The sequence below is a fragment of the Sphaerodactylus townsendi genome, linkage group LG05 (assembly GCF_021028975.2).
Source record: "Sphaerodactylus townsendi isolate TG3544 linkage group LG05, MPM_Stown_v2.3, whole genome shotgun sequence".
Taxonomy (NCBI): Eukaryota; Metazoa; Chordata; class Lepidosauria; order Squamata; family Sphaerodactylidae; genus Sphaerodactylus; species Sphaerodactylus townsendi.
Genome location: NC_059429.1, coordinates 99,277,727 through 99,291,647, shown reverse-complemented (window position 1 = coordinate 99,291,647; position 13,921 = coordinate 99,277,727). Strand labels below are relative to the sequence as shown.

The following is a 13,921-nucleotide window of genomic DNA, read 5'->3' as shown; positions in this document are numbered from 1 at the left end:
TTGTAGTATACAGAGAAAAGAGGAATAAGCAATTCTGCAGCTTACACCATAGGTCTGCTGTTAAATATGAACAATGTCTCAGTCTTAAAATTGACAGGCTGAATCAGAAAACAGGGATTTCAGGTTAACTTGGTCTTTTAAAAATTTGCCCACTTTGAGCAAAAAAGCTGCTCAAAGCATTAATCTTGATCATTTATCCAAACATTTTTGGCAGAGCAAAATTTGTTTCAGAAGATGACATATTTCATAGAAATTTTCAAACAGAAGGGATAATTCATATGTTTTATCCAATGTCTCTTCAGCTTCTTTGCCCAAGGCAAATATATAAACAAAGACCAACACGTGGCTCATTGCTATTCTGCAACAAATTGAACTCTTCTGCCACAGACTAAGAGCCGGAGTTCAGTCAAAATTTTATACATTTTCATACAATAAAGTTTAATAGATTGTTTTGCAAAGATGTGATGATTAAAAGCCACAATGGTAGTAGGCCAGGTTAGGAAGAGAAACTGGTTTCTTACACTGCAGAGAGACAAAGGTATTTGAACAATGGTGAATTCCCACAACTCTGGCAACAACCTTTAAAACATGAAAGATTAACATGGAATCCAGCTCCAGAACATAAGAACACAAGAACAAGCCAGCTGGATCAGACCAAAGTCCATCTAGTCCAGCTCTCTGCTACTCGCAGTGGCCCACCAGGTGCCTTTGGGAGCTCACATGTAGGATGTGAACGCGACTTGTGGCCTTCATCGCGGCTGTTGCTCGCGATCACCTGGTCTGTTAAGGCATTTGCAATCTCAGATCAAGGAGGATCAAGATTGGTAGCCATAAACTCGACTTCCCTCCTCCAATAAATCTGTCCAAGCCCTTTTTAAAGCTATCCAGGTTAGTGGCCATCACCACCTCCTGTGGCAGCATATTCCAAACACCAATCACACGCATTTAGTGAAGAGAGTGTTTTCCTTTTATTAGTCCTAATTCTTCCCCCCAGCATTTTCAATGAATGCCCCCTGGTTCTAGTATTGTGAGAAAGAGAGAAAAATTTCTCTCTGTCAACATTTTCTACCCCATGCATAATTTTGTAGACTTCAATCATATCCCCCTCACCCGCCTCCTCTCCAAACTAAAGAGTCCCAAACGCTGCAGCCTCTCCTCATAGGGAAGGTGCTCCAGTCCCTCAATCATCCTTGTTGCCCTTCTCTGCACTTTTTCTATCTCCTCAATATCCTTTTTGAGATGCGGCGACCAGAACTGGATACAGTACTCCAAGTGCGGTCGCACCACTGCCTTATATAAGGGCATGACAATCTTTGCAGTTTTATTCTCAATTCCTTTCCTAATGATCCCCAGCATAGAGTTTGCCTTTTTCACAGCTGCCATGCATTGAGTTGACATTCCCATGGAACTTTCAACTAAGACGCCCAAATCCCTTTCCTGGTCTGTGACTGATAGCACTGACCCCTGTAGCGTGTATGTGAAGTTTGGATTTTTTTCCCCTATGTGCATCACTTTACATTTTGCTACATTGAACTGCATTTGCCATTTCTGAGCCCACTCACCTAATTTATCAAGGTCCACTTGGAGCTCTTTGCAATCCAAACAGCGAGGCTGTTTGTGCCTGGCAAATGCATACGAGGGACCCAAGAGACCATAATCGCAGGACTAAAAAGGGAACCAGAATGCTAACATCTAGGGTATCTGTGTTTGATGTTTCTCCTCAAGTACACAGCCTAATTTTTTTGTAAACATGCCTTTAAAAGTCACACATCAAAAACAATGTTGAGATGATAGGTCCCACTTGGCACCATAAGGTTGCCAACCTCTGGGTGAGGGATGGAGAGTTTCCAGAATTACAACTGATTTTCAGATTATACAGATCAGTTCCCCTGGAGGAAATGACTGCTTTGGTGGGTGGACATTATGGCATTATATCTCAGGTTATTCCCCAGAGTCCACCCCCAAGTCTCCAGAAATTTCATAACTTGGAACTGGACTGGTATATACAGCACACCCCAAAGGGTCTGTGAATATCCATAAGTGTAGCCCAACTTTTAAAATAAGTATGGGAGGTGGCGGGGAGACTATACACACACACACACATCATTTTTGGTCCATCAATTAACAGTGTTTTTCTCTCATACTCACACACACCACCTCCTAAAGCTAAGCCTGCCCCCCACCCTTTTCCTTTTTCCCATTCATACAGAAACGCTAGGGGCAGTTCAGGTCTCAAGAGTTCAAAGTTGAAATGACTGCCAGGTACTGAACTAAAAGTTACTAAAACTGTTCTCTTCCTTTGTGCTAGAGTAACCCATAGGATTTTATCCATTAATGCAGATTAAAAAAATTGAGAAAGTATGGATACAAGTTTCAGATTTTACAGCAATGAATCTGCTGTAGCATGCAGCATTAAATCCAAGTGGCTCATGATGTCTAAGCTTCTGTTTTGTTTTTGCAAGACACCCACCCGTATGATACTGTCTCACACAGAACACAAGTGAAACAGAAATTATGTAATACTCTCCCTAGATAAAAAAAATGCAAAGCAGTGCTTAAATTAAACAGAGAGGAGGAAATGGACTAGGCCCCCAAGACATCATAATCATTAATGTAAGATTATAAAAAGCCAACCACAACTTGATTCATAAAACTTTCACTTCCACATATACGATGGATAAAAAGTTTATACATTAAAACATGTCATGCAAAAAAAAAGTCGCTGGACATCTCCAGTGGTCCTTGTCGGGCCTGAGAAGAACAAATGAAAGATGCAGACACTCCCTTCAGTCCAGAAGGATAAGGTATATTTGAAAAGTTTTATTTCAGTTTTCCCAAAAAGGGAGAAAAAGGCAAAGAGGTGTTGTGAGATGCATCAAATATTACCTGCAGATTAGTCAGTAAGTGTTAATTTTACTCCCCTATAAAAATACACATACTAATTTGTGAGTTTAGCTGTTTTGAATGATTCCTGTGTGAGAAGGAAGCAAAACTATTAGAGAAATGTATTCATGAAGTAAACAGACCTATTAAATACCACCAGGATTCCATATAAAAAAGTTTGTTTGGTTGCAAAACCAAAGTCATCAGTAACCACAGGAACTGAGTTTTAAGTAGTAAGTTCTGCAATAACAGTTTTAGTGAAGAATTGGGAAGTGACTAAACCCAAGTGGAAGTAATTTACTTCCATTTACAACGGAAAAGAATAATTTTGTCTTTCAGGTTTTAATTGAACTCTTGTTTTGTAAGCTGATTCCATTTCATTTAAGTGTCTCTTTGTTTAAAAGATCCATAGTTCTGTAAAAAGATGTGATATGGTAAAACTGAGAAATTTACCCTGTGTTACACAAATGCGAAGTGGGACAACCCACTCCGCACTCTATACTCATCCAAACAAAATACAGAGAGCCACATTGCCTTCTGCATCCATTAAGCTGTGCTATGAAAAGTCAGTCCAGTGCCTTTTTAAAGGTGAACAGAAAGTTGTTGTTAGGGCACATTATTTTAACGGTTTATTGGAAAGTTGATGTGAAGAATAAAATGTTCCCCTTGTGCGAATCCAGTGTGCAAAACTTAATGCACATCTTTTGTTGCCTTCTGAACAATCCTTCTGTTAACCCACATCGTGATAAGGAACAGTACTTCAATCAAAATAAAGATGATCCCATCTATAATATCTGGTGAACAATGGAAGATGTTTCATGTTTAGTCACAAAACATGAAGCAAATCAGAAAAACGTTGCCTAGATATGATCACAATGCTCTTGATTTATATGCCAATGGCTTGAAGCACTCTTCTTTCATTCTCATTGAGGTGGTCTGAGAACACTGCATAGCAAGGCTGCTGCGCAAATTGACACAGGAAGTCTGTCAGGTAAGCCTAAGAGGAAAGGTGGGAAATTGGTTATTTACACTTCAATGAGAGTCTCTATATTTCATTACACAGACAATGATTCTAGAACACTGAAACAATAGGGGACAACCATGTTAGTCATGAGATGTGGGTTTAAAGTCTGAATGGTGCACGATTCAAAAAGCTCCATTTAAGGGACCAAAATATAAGTTTCATCTACTTCAGCATGAATCCTTTTTAACAATTCTGAACATTCTTAAACTTTTGAATGAAACCAAATTCGGTAGCTTACGTTTCCTGATATTATCTAGTCTTCTGTAAAATGTTCTTGTATCTCCCCTCTGAACGTTTTCCTGCTCAAAATAAACACTATCCTTACATCCCAATCCTCTGCTGCTCCACTGTGGGGATTCAGAAGCAGAACAATGAAAGATACACATATCTGGAATTCACCCTCTCAGGCTGCTACACTGTCGAAAAACCCAACATGCTGTAAGCATTAATGTGAGACATCTAGTCCAAGGGTCAGCAACCTTTACCACCCAAAGAGCCATTTGGACCCTTTTTCCACGGTTCGGAAGATCTACCGAACCGGAGAGGCAGCTCCGCACGGAGCTGTCTCCAGTTTGGCCCCTCCAGTCACCTTTCCTGGAGGGACATGCCCATGCTACCCTCCAACCTCCAGGCCACACGGAACCGCAGTATAAGGCTGAAAGAACCACATGCGGCTCCGGAGCCACAGGTTGCAGACCCCTGATCTAGTCAGTCATGTTTGGTTTTCTTGTAGATGTACATCCCGCCCCCTGCAGGAGTATTGGCAATATTCAGAATACAGAGAGAAAACTGTCCTGCAGTCATCGAGCTGTATATTATTAAAGTATCTTTCCATCTGAATTTATTGATGACTAATTTATGTAACTTTATTCCGTGTTATCTGTAATAACTGAAATTTTCCAATGCTGTTAAGAATTTTTTTTAAAAAAGAGAAACTGAGAAAAAATCTACTGTTTTTTTAACTATTAAAGAAAATAAAATTACTAAAAGGTAAGCAAATAAGAAATGCGATGTAGGCTGCAACACCCACAACCAAACACAGAAAGCCTAAACATTACCTGTAGGTCTATCTGATACAGAGGGTCCTTCAGTGCATCAGGATCATCCTCATCATCATCTTCATAATAATCATCATCTGTTTACCAAATAAACATAAAGCTCAGAGATGTATTTTGATAACTGTTTTTATATTAAAAAGAATTGCCATTTTATTTTCACTTGAAAGAGAACAGTGGACAACATGAGAATGAAACACCAAATACTGGTGTATTGCAGCTTTTAAAAATTGTTTAATGAAAATGAATGCTTGTAATTTCTTGTGTTCATAAAGTACTTCCATTCCTCATTTATCGTGATGTGCAAGTTTTAGTCAACTTCTTTAAGTTTTAAGTTTAAGGGATTGTAACTGTAATGTCCTGCTCTAACATGCAGCCAATTAACTAGATTATTTTCAGGTTCATGACACAACAAAAAATGACATTATGTTTGAGGCAGCCAACTGTTTTGCACCTGCTTTACAAACTAGAATTGCAAACCAGGAACCCACAAACAGAAACAAGGGAGAAGGGGTGCACAAATCTGAGGATCCCTCCATTATGTTCATGTAGCAGGAAACCATGGTTTACAATTTAGATTGCCATTCTGAGAATTTATCTACTGGCTACTAATATTTGTAAAGTACTTACAAAAATGTGTTATGGTATAAGTGCCTTTTGGGATAATTTTCACAAATCCAGTTATTTATTTTTATTTTAAATATTTTTATGTTGCCTTTTCACCAAATTTAGGGCCCCCAAGCAAACAAGAGTTGATTATGCACAAGGTGATGGTGCACAATGGGGGCAAATGTCCTTTGTGGCAAGATTTCTCATATGAACATATTTCCTTGAGCCTTCCTTTCATTTGCCATTCTCTCCGTAGCAAGCCAGACCTAGCGTGACTTTTAATTTGCTTCGCCACCAAAGCGGGCAGATTTGATAGTGAGCACAGTTTTGCCCTGGACACATTCCCTCTGCAAACAGCCAGCCTACCTAGCTCCACCTTTCCCACTCCCTCACATTGCTGTCCAAACCTTCCCCCCCCCCACCCCCATGTTTCTGGTTCCTTCCTGCTTCTGTAAATGCTCATATCAAGATATCAACATCTTGACATAATAATAGAGAGGACTTTTCCAAGGAACAGGACAAGCAGGGTCTCTTTTTAGCTCCACCCCATCTCCCCCGCTCTTCTTCTGCCCTCCCCAATGACCTGGAGAACTTTTTAAAACTTTATTTCAAACAGGCCTTTATTTTAAAAGAAGCCTCTCTTTTCTCCTATGGAAGCAACAGCGGCAGGAAGGGTATGTCTGTGTGTGGAAGGGAGGGGGAGAGAACATCAGCTCTATACATGGTCCCCTTCTTTAGTGTGTGTTCCAGGGAACTGCTTTGCCTCTTTCATTTAGGGGGAAGATTATTTCTGGAAATGGCTGTAATATCTATATATCAATATAAGAGTAATTAAAAAGCTTTTACAATGCCAGCAATCTTGAGACTAGTGTGTGTGATGAGATCAGTGCCTTTAAGAATGCTTTGATGAGCAGAGTTAAGAAAACCAGGAAAAGCAGGCCCGGGAGAGTTCTCTGCAGAAAAACTGCATGGCAGGAGTGTCTTCTTATGTGTAAACAGAGAAATGTGAGGAGACTCCACTACAAACCCATTGTGCAGTAGAAAGTCCCAAGATAAGGGTTCCATGCATAATGGACCAATGAAAACTATAATACAAGATTAAAACACACATAAATATATAAAACCAATGAAAGCAGAACAGAATGAAAGGTCAATGAGAAACAGTGAATGAACTCCAGCCAAAAGGAAAAAGTCTTCACCTGCTCATGGAATAGAAGAGAACAGACAAATCTCCCTGGGGAAGAATTCCACATTAGAATTGCTTTGCTCACCATATTTGTTTGTGGCAAGAATATCAGATAGCAGCTGTCCTGTTAAACCTTCATCCTCTTCTTCACCTTCATCTTCTTGATCTTCCCACATGTCATTGGATTCATCTGCTAATTAAAATAGAGGAAAAGTGTATGTTACAAGGACCAAAACAATTCTCTTGCTCTAATGCTCACCACAAATACTTAATATTTTACAGCCCAACCCAAAGGGTGGTGGTGGTAGAGCAGCAGCTGGGATAGTGCTGCAGCAGCAGCACACCACACAGTCTCCAATAGGGTTTCAGGTGGTACAGGAAGGGGGGAAACAAAAAAAACCTCAGCTGCCTGAAAAATCCCACAGAGAAGACCAACTTACGCCACACTTTTTGGTGGTGTTAAGTTGGCTGCCGGCGTATGGGGCATTCCTGGGCTCAAAGCCACTAAAGTTGGCTCTTTCCCCCTAGGAATGCCCTCTGGTAGTAAGGAGCAGCCTCCTGTGGCACAAGAATGACAGTATTGAGGAACACTTCTTGGTTCCTGTGCCACAGCATCCTGCTGCTGGGATAAGTGTCTCCACGCTGGTGTCTGTGCCATTTTGCATGGGGCTGGTGGCATGGGTGCCTGCACAACCCTTCTGCCACTTCTAATGCAGTCCAGCCCCCCCCCCCCCCCAGCTTTGGATTGCATAGTAAGTTTTCTTAGCAGGGAAGTACACTAGCAAAAACCGTATTACCAATGAAGCTACAATTCCTGTTCAAAATATTTGAAAAGATATTCCAGACATTGACAAAGGGATGTACTATCTCAATTAAAATTTTTGTCCTAAAAGCAGCAGTGATCACATATTATTGAAAGGCTACCAGTACCAAAGGCAGAAAGTCACATCAACATAATACCTTGACTCCAGTCTGCAGCAGTTTGGCGGGAAGCATTTGCTTCCATTGCATTGGAAAGTTCATTTATTATCAGTTTTAAGATTTTAATTAACAAAGGAATGTTTGTCCAGCGCTCAGGATCTGCAAGGAAAACAAAAAGATTTTTTTAATGAAAAAAGTCTCAGGAAAATCAATGTAATACAGTGTACTTCTATAGCTGATTTTGTAGTAAATGAAAAATGTGCTTTCTACTAGGAATGCGTCATAAGGGAGGATGTTTGTGGCTGGACAAGAGAAGAACCGGCTGAAGATAGTTAGAGTATATAGGCTAAAGGGCAAAAGTTAGGCAAGCAGTGTTAACTGAGTATGCTTAATGAGCTAATGCATATTAACTTCTCCTGCTCTGTTGACAACCTTCATTTTAATGCACATGTGAGAGGGGTGAGGGTGGGGGGCACATATCAAGGAGCGACATGTAAAAAAGCGGACCAGAAAGTTGTAACTCCAAGTATCTTTAGCCATTTTGTACTATGTATGTGTATTTATAATTTCCCCTGGCGAAAGGCTTAAGAGTCTGGGACATTTTAAGTTTAGAAAAAATAAGTCTAAGAGGGGACACAACAGAGGCTAAGAAAATTATGCAGATGGTGGAGAAAGTAGATACAAGGAGCTTATTCTACCTTTCCCATAATACCAGGAGTTGGGAGTGCTCAATGAAGTTGATAGACAACAAATACAGGGCAGACAAAAGAAAATACTTCTTTACTTAACAAGTAATTAAATTGTGAAATCAATTGACAGTGGAGGTAGTGATGGGAACAAGCACATAGGTACTTTTAAAAGGGGGTTTAAATAGTGAAAACTTGAAATGACTATTGATGATTAAAGCAGAAAGTGCTGAAGCAGGATTACAACTGAACACCAAGGAAACAAATGTTCATTCATATCATAGTATTCTCCATTACTTTTTATGGGTGCGGAAGATTGGCAATGAACCAAGCAACCAAGATAACGTGAATTCATACCATAGGATGAATTCCCCTGTTACTATACATGGGTGTGACAATTGGTCAATGAAGAAAGAGAACAGGAAGAAAGTTGATTCATTTGAAATGTGGGACTGGAAGAGAGTTTTATGGAGACCGTGGACTGTCAAAAAGACAAAAAAAGAGGTTCTAGATCAAATCAAGCCTAAACTCTCCCTAGAACCTAAAATGATTAAATTGAGACTATTATTCTTTGGTCACATGATGAGAAGACAACACTCACTGGAAATGACAATCATGTTAGGAAATGTCAAAGGCAGCAAAAAAAGAGCAAGAGCCAACATGTCACAGATTGACTCTATCAGCCCTCAATGTGCAAGTCTGTTAATGACAGGACTTTTTGGAGGACATTAATTCATAGGGTCACCCTAAGCTGATGCCATTTAACGCACACATAGACAAAATAGGATTTGACAAGATTCATGGAGGATAGGTGCATCAACAGCTATTAAGCCATAGTGAGTATAGGGACCCTTCATATTCAGATGCAGTAAACCTTCAAAACATAGGCAACACCAGGGGAAGGCCTTAGTCTCTGTGCCCTGTTGTGGTTGAGCATCCAGAACAACTGACTGGCTGCTGTGTGAAACAGGATGTTAGACTAAACAGACCACTGGTCTGATGCAGCAAGGAATCTTATGTTCATATGAAGAGATAGCTTTGTACTAAATGTGTATTTAAACCTTAGAAATTGTTAATGAATTGACTAAGCTTTTGCCATATAGTCACAGTTACCATAATTTCAGTTTTTATGCATAATATTTTAATTGGCCACTGCTATTCTTATTGTCTATTAGCCTGACCTAAGCCAAAATAATCAGGTAGGTTATGAACAAATACATAGTAAATCACAACTTAATTCTCTACAAAATTAAATGCAGTTAAGTACAACTGGTTTGGCTTGTTAAGGGACTTCTTAGATCTCAGACCTGGCTGATTCTGACAAGGTTACTTACTTTTGGCTGTTTTTGATCGCGTACGTATTCCTTCTTCCATATTAAATATTTCTTCTCCTTTTACTCTAATGTCCTGGAGCCGCTTGTCGTCTGTGTTGATGCCATATTGAAGGAGTTTGCATAAGGCAACAGAACTGAAGAAAAATAAGTTTACTTGAAGATCTCTTTCATTCGTAGCGTACAAGTGCTATCTGCATTCCACAGATTTGGGAAAACTAGTCCCAACATGTTCTTTAGGACCTACACATACCACCCTTGAGATTTTTAATAAAGGCTGATACGTTGCTCTCAATATGATTTATTTCACTCCTGTGATAAAGTGTTGTCTCCAAGTAGAATTCCAAGTAGAATTCCACAACCTACAATGACCTTCGTTTTACCTGAGACTAATTGATTGACATTGATTGACATTATAAATCAGGTGCAAAATATATTTTCAAAGTCTTGTGGAATACTAACAATGAATGCACACACATTCCCATTGGTTTCTTTATAGCAACACAATTCTTTTTAAGAAGAAAGGAATGTGCGCACTGGTGTTTCTAAGAATCTTAGGCCCTTTCTGCACGGCCAGCCTGCGGGGGTGCAGCGGCATAGTTTATGCTGCTGCCCCCCCTTGGGACCGTTCGCACAGAGGGTGCACCGCCTGCAACACAGCCTTCGCACAGGCTGCACTGCTCCCAAACACTGCTTACCTCCCGTCTCCTTCCATCGTGTTGTAGAGGCCAGGGGATACGCCCCCCCCCCACCCAGAGCAACGACCCTGGAGTTGGAGGGCAGGAGGCGTGTCTCCTGGCCTCCACAACGTGATGGAAAGAGACTGGAGGTAAGCAGCATTTGGGAGGGCCAGGGGAGAAACGCCAGCTTCCACCTGGTGCTGTTTGCATGGCACCGAATGGAAGCCAGCATTTGCTAAAAACCTCGCTCCCTGAGCAAGGTTAGAAAACACCGTTTTGGCAGGAACAGAGCGCTGCTGCATCGATTTGGCAGCGGCTCCTGTGCGAAGGGTCCTCGCTAAAACGGTGTTTTACCAGGCCGAAATTGTTGATTTTGGCCCGTGAGAAAAGGGTCCTAGTGTGATCAAGGAATTCCTTACCTGACCTTGCCTTCATATTGCCCATAGAACAAATGTTGTCGACTCATCCACTCTGACATTACAAACTCTAGAGCAGGTTTGCCTGTTGGTCCTGGGAGACTACAAAGAAATTCTAGCAGAGGTTCCAGCTGAGAATGAACTAGATGAGCAAACACCATGATCAAAGACTGCAAGAGGGACAAAGCAATGGAGATATTTTATGTATGCTTGTATTTTAGTGGCTTTCTAGCTTTATCAATGCATAGAATATAATTAAACACACAGTATTCTTTCATTAAAAAATAAATGAAGTGAGTGTATGATTTAACACAAACACACACAGATATAGACACACACAAAGGGGAGAAATTATATCCTCATTATGAAGTTTCCAAACTTTTCATAACATTATTGGTCTAAAAATCATCTTCCTGCTGAATAAACAAGCAAGTGTCCTAGCCACTTCCTTTATGGTGTATCTCAAGTATAATTTTACTACGTGTGCTGCTCAGGTATTCTCTAATTATTAGTAAGAGTAATAGTGAACAAATTTTATACATTCTCAACTTTCCTAAGTGCATTTCTAAACTTTAAAGGGCACATTGTTCTGCATGCTAATATTCTTGGAAAATACAGGGAACATTACTCAGGAGCAATGGATAAACAGACATGTGAATTCAATTCAGAGAGCTCACCCCCTTACAACCACAATGCTATCTTGCTGTATATTTAATGAATGCAATCACGGCCAAACAGGTCAACTTTGACCTAATTCAATGGCCTATTTCAGGTGTAAAATGTCAGAAAAACATGAAACGTCAAGGATATGGCTCCTTATTCTATCAATTTACAATCAAGGTTTCCTCTAGTTTCCAGCTTCCTTACCTGCATTACAGTGAGCGTTTCTGCTTGCTGCATTTTACTAAGAATTGCTCGCAGGATCTGATCCAGATTCTCTCCCAATTCACTCCCTGCTTTGGAAATCAACGTGGAAACCAATCTGCCTACAAAGGCAGCTGTGAATTCTGAGGTGCGTGGATCTAGAAGCTGGCTCACCACCTGCATCACGTACCACAGCCCATTGTGGCCTTGCTCATCATGCCACTGTGCAATTTGTTCCAGTGCTACTGAGATGTATGCACGTAGACATTCGCCGCCATTCTGAACAGACAGAAACAATTTTTTAAAACTCTTCTTCAATCTACTGAGAGTTCTGTACCTTTCAGGCATTCTAACAGCATAACAAGGGAAAAGCTAAATTAATGGGACTATAGAAGCAGCCAATGAATGGACTGCAAAAGTATTTCTGTGAGTCCAAAATTAAACAGTTTGCCAAGCAGCAGATATTTTCCTTATCTGCTTTTTAGAACAATGCTAACAGTCAATATAGTTGGACACAATACTTCAGAGAAGTAGCTAATTTAAGTCACATTTTTCTTATGGTGCAAAGAAAGCTTCCTTACTTTATAGTTCCATAGATCTCTGAGATTATGGTAAATTTAAAAGTTTAAAAACAGCACTTGATCTTTAACCACCCTTTCCTGTTCCCAGAGAAGGTTACCTGCATGGTAGCGTGGTCATCTGTATGCAGGCTACACTGAGCCACAGCAGGAAAAGCTTGACAGATTAAGAGCTCTGAAAGAGGGGGCTTAGTATGTCTCACAACAGTTGTTAATATATCTATTGAGGTCTGAAAAAGAACAAAACCAATCAGGAAGTGAGCAGTTTTGAAGTAAGGACCCACAACAACAGTGGCTTGGTTTTAGTGCAAAACCAGCAGTAGTTTCGCACAATGAAAATAAGCCCTTAAGAACAAATCTGCATGAAATTTCTTCCTTCCCTTCATAAGTCACTATTTCTATGGTAAACCAAAGTCTGCTGCTATATCTATGTGTTTGCCCTGAACTATGTGTTTGCCCTGAAGATCAGGATTCCAACAGTTGTTTTTTCCAAATTTGGGATCCTGATTTAGAGATTAAGCACAAACCACAGTTGGCAGATGGAATGGAAAAGTATGACTTGTCATGAAAGTAGCTAACTAGCTTTCAGCATATAAGGGGAGAAGAAATTTTGAACCATGGTTTAGCATTCCATCTAAATCATATCACACCAAGCTGCTAAGTCCAGAAATTGGTGTTTCAAGTTCAGTACTGTCTATTCTGACTGGCAAATGGAGGTATCTCATATCACTTGCTAACAGAGATACCAAGAATTGAACGTGAGGTCTTCCGTGTGCAAAACAGATGTTCTACTGCAGCCCCTTTGCCTACTTTATGTGAACTTATCTCATATTTGCTAAAACAAGCATAAAAAGAATAACAGTCTTTTCTCGACTGGAAGCATTATGCCTTTGTTAAGCACGTGAACGTGCGCATAACTGAAAAATTATACCTAAAATCTTTGCTGTAACAGAAACAGTTCTTCAGAAGAGGTAAGGAACTCATTGACTTGTTATCAACCCTCAAAATACCAGAGCAGCACGCTAAAGATGGTTACTTCAGTAATAGAAAAATGTTTATTCTAACTCTATATAAGCCTCTTAAATAGGAAAGAAGCTCTGATGGACAGGAGTAATTTACTCAGGAAACAGTTACTGAAATGAGGTTTACCATGAGACTTGACTAACCAGGCATATAAGCTTTGCTCAAAATGGGCAGCCCAATCCAGAGCCCCTGGCAGCTGGGGATGGTGCTGCCCCACCACCTTCAGAGGGCTTTCTGGTGGTGCAAGGAGAGAGAACAAGACAAACCCCACCTCAAAAACCAGAAAGCCCTCCATAATGCTTAATGGACTTATTCCACCCAAAAGGGTGACATGAGACTAGGACTCAAGCCGCAGTACAACTCACTGCAAACTCGGAGTGGAAGCTGACAAATGTGGTATCCATCCCTGGGAACACCCCCCTCCCCCCCACAATGCCAGTGTCTGACTGGGATGCCTGGACTCCACTTTCACTGCTGTGGAGCTGAGGGGTGGCCGACCATCGGCACCTTCGCCCCCTCTAACAGCGTGGGTGCCCTTTGTGCTGGCAGAAAGGACAAACATGTCAGCACAGGCCCCGCCACCTCCTGAAGTGGATTACGCCCCAACCCCACCCCAAATCTGGATTGGGCTGATAATCTCCTTTCAAAATTTAGTAAACATTTCA

General features: G+C 40.7%; 1 protein-coding gene across 4 annotated transcripts in view; it reads right to left on the bottom strand.

Moving 5' to 3' along the window:
- Window positions 1–2,805: 2,805 nt before the first annotated feature.
- The window catches only part of IPO9 (importin 9), a 51,062-nt gene continuing 39,946 nt past the window's right edge, over window positions 2,806–13,921 (bottom strand). For 2 of the 4 annotated variants that reach the window (XM_048496717.1, XM_048496720.1), the window contains 8 exons: window positions 12,335–12,463; window positions 11,659–11,934; window positions 10,795–10,961; window positions 9,699–9,832; window positions 7,718–7,837; window positions 6,843–6,947; window positions 4,966–5,042; window positions 2,806–3,880 (listed from right to left, as the gene is read on the bottom strand). In XM_048496717.1, the coding sequence (XP_048352674.1) occupies window positions 3,770–3,880; window positions 4,966–5,042; window positions 6,843–6,947; window positions 7,718–7,837; window positions 9,699–9,832; window positions 10,795–10,961; window positions 11,659–11,934; window positions 12,335–12,463 (1,119 nt within the window). In that variant the 3' untranslated portion in view covers window positions 2,806–3,769. Of the gene's footprint in view, window positions 3,881–4,965; window positions 5,043–6,842; window positions 6,951–7,717; window positions 7,838–9,698; window positions 9,833–10,794; window positions 10,962–11,658; window positions 11,935–12,334; window positions 12,464–13,921 lie in introns of all 4 variants that reach the window. The other 2 variants (XM_048496716.1, XM_048496718.1) reach the window with 1 other exon arrangement.